The sequence below is a fragment of the Halyomorpha halys genome, unplaced genomic scaffold (genome assembly GCF_000696795.3).
Source record: "Halyomorpha halys isolate HHAL.00 unplaced genomic scaffold, Hhal_1.1 Scaffold80.1, whole genome shotgun sequence".
In the NCBI taxonomy this organism is placed as follows: Eukaryota; Metazoa; Arthropoda; class Insecta; order Hemiptera; family Pentatomidae; genus Halyomorpha; species Halyomorpha halys.
In genome coordinates, this window is record NW_027110435.1 from 936,348 (window position 1) to 942,164 (window position 5,817).

The 5,817-nt window shown below is 29.6% G+C and overlaps 2 protein-coding genes across 2 annotated transcripts in view; one reads left to right on the forward strand and one right to left on the reverse strand.

Moving 5' to 3' along the window:
• LOC106692959 (trifunctional enzyme subunit beta, mitochondrial) overlaps positions 1–5,817 on the forward strand; it is an 86,571-nt gene that overhangs the window by 54,882 nt on the left and 25,872 nt on the right. The window lies entirely within an intron of this gene.
• LOC136796059 (putative leucine-rich repeat-containing protein DDB_G0290503) lies at positions 516–3,332 on the reverse strand. Its single transcript, XM_067048608.1, has one exon. The coding sequence runs from the start codon at positions 3,330–3,332 to the stop codon at positions 516–518; it is 2,817 nt and encodes a 938-aa protein (XP_066904709.1).

The following is a 5,817-nucleotide window of genomic DNA, read 5'->3' on the forward strand; positions in this document are numbered from 1 at the left end:
AAACTAAAACTTGACTAGCACCAGTTTTAACACTAATATAAGAATCTAATATTGCAAGATTAATACAAATAATTATATAATGAAAGAACAAAATTGCATGTTCATTATTTCATAACTAATATATTAAACTAAAACAACGAAATAATTTTTTCATGTAATAAAATTAAAAATATTATCTAACAAAGTTTTTTACTTCAGTTAGCTAGTTACATTAATACATGAAACATAAACAAGTATATAGTAGCAATCAGCTGACTCAGGACTTATTGGGGGATCCAGGATCAAAGAACTGCTAACGAGGATTAGGCGTTGTTACTCTACTTCTTAAACATCTGGCAGGGGATTGGGATTGTTTAACATTATGCTTATCATGATGTCTGCTTGGTGAATATAAAGGCTCTTCCCCAACATCTCTAAATCTCTTTCTACCTCTTCTATCCAACCTCATATCCTTATTAGGGCCATGAATCAATTCTTCATACATTCTATGCCCCCATAGCCTTTCATTTTCATTACTACTGCCTATTATCAATACACCAAGGTTTAGTTCTTTTTAAAAGTTCTTCCCTCCTAGAAAACTCTCTGTGCCTATAATATGACCTTGGATAATTTTCAACAGATTTATCCATTAAATACCGGTCTTCTTTCCACATATATTTAATTTCTTCAGCTTGATGATGTTTTTCATTATGTATTTTAGAGAGGAAAAGGGCATCAAATTTTTTATGTGCATAATCCCACCCAGAACAGTCAGGTTTATTATGTGAGTTATGTTTTTTTTGAATAATTCTTTCCATAAATTCATGGTGACTATGATTAGAGTTAAATTCATTTTTTTCTTTTCTGTAAAACATTCTTGGATCTTTCTTGTGAATCTTAGCTTGATATCTCTTACACATTGAATATGTATATGATGTCCTTTCAGTTGCATCATATAAGTTTAATAGTGGTGATTTATACAGTAATTCAGGATCAATTTCTTGTTTCTTTCTACGACCCACTATAACTTTTTTAATTCCATTCTTCTTTGAATTATATTCAGCATATTTTCTGCTATTTATTTCTTTAGACCCATTTTGCATATCTTGACTAATGGTTCTTGTTTCTTGCTGTATATCTGACCTTTCTGGAGAACTGGAATCAGATGAAGTATCTGCTATAACAATAGCTCTAACATGATTTCTTATGCGAGGATCTCTAGAAGCAATACTCCAGGGAAGTATTTTTGGCTGTATCTTAGAACTAAGTGTTATTATTGGACATTTCAAAATATTTATAACTTGATCCGGATGGGTAAAGACATCTTTATTGAGTAGAGATGATATAGGTAATTTATTTGAATTATCAAAACTTAAAATGTTGTGTAAGGCAACAAAGGTATTACAGGCATTAGTGTTTTTTGCCAAATATTTTAAATCTAAATTACTGTTTTTCTCAGAGATAATGTCAGTCACCATTCTATTATGTGTATATATTGGAACTAAATTCTTAGAATCGTTGTTAATTAAAGAATTAACACTTTCACCCAAAAAAGGATTTATGCATGAGTTTTTAGATGTTGGCAGCCCATTCTCTGTATTTATTGAGGATACTTCTTTTTTGTCATTATTAAGATGTTTAGTATTATTTTCATCTTCAACCAATTCAGCACTTTCTTCTATAAAATATTCAGATTCTGCAGTATTCATTATATCATCAGTACTAAAATTATCCATCTGCAAATTGTCTTCCAATGTTTCACAAAGATCACCCCTATTAATATCTTTAGGACATACTGGTGTTGAAATATTATCTTCTTTATTCTTAGGACTTATTTTCTTTTTTGATGAAAGTTCAGAGCCAGTTTTTTTCTCATTAGAGTTTTTACTAATTTTAATTACTATTGGTGGTTTACTATTTTCATCATTAGTCTCTTTCTCAACAAATGTTACAAAATAATTGGCTTTTTCTTGTTTCCTAATAGTTTCACCATATTCATCTACATCCATATGTTTATTCAATGAATCTGTACTAAATGTTTTATCTGAATTATATCCTGATTCAGTTGAATTGTTCAATACTGAATTAGATGAACTTGCTTTCTGAGGATTATGTTTTTTCAGAATAGCTGTTTTATTTTCAGTAAGTTTAATCTCAGATTTATTACAGTTACTTTTAGTTTTCTTGGGCTTTGAACTTTGTTTTTTAACAGAATTTTTTGAAATTGCCTTTTTCATTCTTTTAGTTCTCTGATGTGCCAAGCTTAAAGCCTGATCAAGCATGATTTCTTTAGTTGAGGATTGTTGAATATCAAAAACTTTCCCAACCTTATCTGTAAGATTTCTGTCAATTTTTGATTCTATGTCTTTCAGATGTTCTTTATCTTTAAAATTTTTGTCATTTCTCATTGATTCTGTTTCTTTGGAAGCACCAACATGAAATAAAACACTTTCATTAAATTCTTTTTTATCAAGATTAGCCTTCTCATTACAATAAATCTTATCTTCCTTGTGCTTATCCAGATGAATATCTGGATTTTCTGGGAACAAAGATGGTATTTTTATTTGCTTGTTGGTAGAACTGTTAATTAACTTTTGAGATTCATCGCTCAAATAATTTTTACATTCAGTTTCAAACTTGTCGTTTTCATAATTCTCCTTCCTACCACTTCCTATTTGTAAATGTTTTGTTAAAAAATCTACTTTATTGCTATTATCTTCCACCGTTGTTTCCAAGGGATCAACATCAAAGTTAGGTTCTAAAATTGTCATTTTTATTGGCATATTTTCACTTAATAGAACTTCTTCAATGACTTTAACTTTGCAGGTAAGAGATTTAAAATTTGCGATATGTAAGCATTTATTTGTTTGAGTTTTTAAGGGTGTAATATTGCTGTCATGAGAAATGACAGAATCATAATTTCCAATGTCTAACTGTACATTGTCTTCATTACTAGCTTCTCTAAAAAAATGTTTAATTTTCTTACTAGCATCTATAGGAAGATCTTTGGAGGGGGAACTAAAGTTGTTAGAAACAAAGAATTGATCATTTTTATGTTTAACTAGTTTTTCTGGATAATTTTTAATGCTATTCAAATCAATAGATTCATCAGATGAATCATCATAGTTTGTTTGAGGTGATGAATTTCCCTCATCCAAATATTTTGTCATAGCATCAGAAACACAAAATATACCAGATAAGTCTAAATCTTCGTCCTCAGACTCTTCATGCAATAATGAATTTCCTGATTTCTCAATGTTATTATAAATATGCTCATTATATAAATTATTAGTAGTGCTTTTAGGGGTAACATTTCTACACACCGGTGATATAATATTATCTAATGTATCCATTCTCTTCAAAATATGAATTAGCTTTAGTATATTTAGCAATATTATGTGCTTACCGAACCCATATAGGATGATGTTTATTAAAACCAACTCACAACCTTTAAATTGATGTCTACTAAGTCCTAAGACGCTTACACAGAACTCTAAAGCTACCCACTCATGGAATGGACGCCATGTTCAGCAATGGCGCTTCTTGCAACTAACCTCTCTTCAGCTATTAATTTTACTTATAATTCATTCCATTACTGGCTTTTGTCATAGCAAACTGAAATTGATGTACCGCGTTCGGAAGTCAATTTCACATTAACAAGCAACATTGGATTGTTCTTAATTCTAATCATATTCTTTAATACTAAAAGATGCTGCTTCACGTTTGCCAACCTAACGCGCATGCGCAAGCTTGTAGATGGTTTATTTCAATTGGCTGGTAGAAGTCACCTCTAATTTTTGGCCGACCTTGAGTATAGGTTTTTCGTCACAAATCAAAAAGCGCTTGTCAACACGTGGAGGCCCCTCACCTCCGGACTCAAAATAGCTCCTTGAATGGATAGCTCATATGTAAAATTAAATATAACAGGTAACATTAAAATACCAAAGGTAGTAAAAGGTAAGACACAACACGAATTACTTTTCTTTTTTCACAGTAATGCACTTACTAATTCAGTTTTTATTTCTGTTTTATAGGGTTCGAAAAAAAAAAAAAAAAAAAAAAGCGCTTGTGCTCCATCAACGCGTCAGGGTTCATTTAGCATTGCTTTTGAACTGCCAAAAGTGAATATTTGTGTTTTAATTAATTAAATAATAACCCCACCCTTCGAATTTAATGGTTTACTCTAGCTTAAAATAGTATATTTAAAATTCAATCGATTCGTTTCATTATTTTTATAAAATAAATAAGAACATATGTTTTTTATAAAAACATAATATGTTTGTGTAATTAAATAAAAAATATCTGACCAATATTGTAGAAAGAAAGTTGAATTTATAGAATATGCAGTACTATTTCTATTAATCTTAATCAATTATTACAAATTATGTTTTATACCAATATTTAAAATAATGCTCTAAAGATGGTAACTATTTCTCTTAGTTTTTCTGCAAAGCAAACTGGTACAATTGACTTCTTAAGCGTCCGCCTCAGGTTTGTAACAGCCTTAAAAAAGAAGAAAAACTTTTAATAACTTGGAATAAACAATTATAAGGTATATCCTTGATAATGACACGAGGCCCGTAACATTGGAAAATAATAAACAAAGTTGAGAGAGAAGGATCAAAAGATACTTGTGTTTTAACTCTTTCTGAAGTTTCTTCACAACACTCCTTCTACTATATAAATATATTTTATTTGTACATCTATCACAATTGTAAAGGAAAAAAATAATTAACTTTTAAGAGTCTGATACTTGGCAACACTGAGTATCCTTCTTGTAAACTCTATTGTCTTGTTTTCTTTGTTCTGATTTTAAAATAATAGTAGAACTTAAAAATTTGGATAATTGATTTTTTTTTTTATATTTTCAATTTTCATTTTTGATCTTGGAGTAAGCTGTCAAAAAATAAGTGAAGCCAAAAAGGCGGGTTTATGGGGCTTCAAAGGTATGTTAGGGCTGGAATGGAGGACATCGGAGACACCATACTTGAAAATAATATGTGAACATTAAGTTTAGTTCGTTCCTTATGATCGACTTATTTTATTTTTTTAATATTGTTAATTCTCAGTTACTTTTTCGTTATAAATATTTTTACATGAACCCTTTTAAGAAGCGGTAAGGACAGTCGTGTGAGAGGACAGGCCAGACATCCCTTTTCTGTTATGAAGGGGTGAAATAACTAATTTAAATAATAGATCGTTGTGTAGTTATTTCCATTTTTTTTTTTTTTTATTAATGCATAAAACATTTTTCACGATCGTAATACTTCCGATAATTACGATCGTATCCGATAATCACGATCGTAATATTTCCTTACGATATATTTCATATATACGCTATATATGACATATTTCACATATAAACTCCTGTTTACTATTAAAGAATAAAAAAGTTGAGAGCAGATGAGCTCCATCACTAAGATCGTAGTATATCCTAATTTTAAACTGGAAAACAAACAATGTGATTTAATTGTTTTCTTACTCCTTGAAAAAAAAAAAGGGAAAAAGGCGAAGGGGAGGGAAGTTAACGTTATAATCAATATTTTTGTTTGTTTAATAAACAACTTTCTTTATTAATAAACATTATATCACACATAATTACTTATTTATTAGTATAAAAGTTTATATTTTAATATTATCCTTAAAATAAATTAATTTTTCATTAAATATTCTGAGAAACGAATAATTGAAAAATTTCCTGAATTAAAGAAACTTTAGTTTATTAAATTCTATAGTGTCAGTTTAAATAGAACTTAGTAGATTTCCATTGTTGATGGTGTCGGGGTTGTCTGGTCTTAGGCGATTTCTCCAGCCTGATATCTCTTTACAGAAGGCCCA

Excerpts from the sequence above, each read along its gene's own strand:
- LOC136796059 (XM_067048608.1), bottom strand. The coding sequence starts at position 3,332 with ATGGATACATTAGATAATATTATATCACCGGTGTGTAGAAATGTTACC.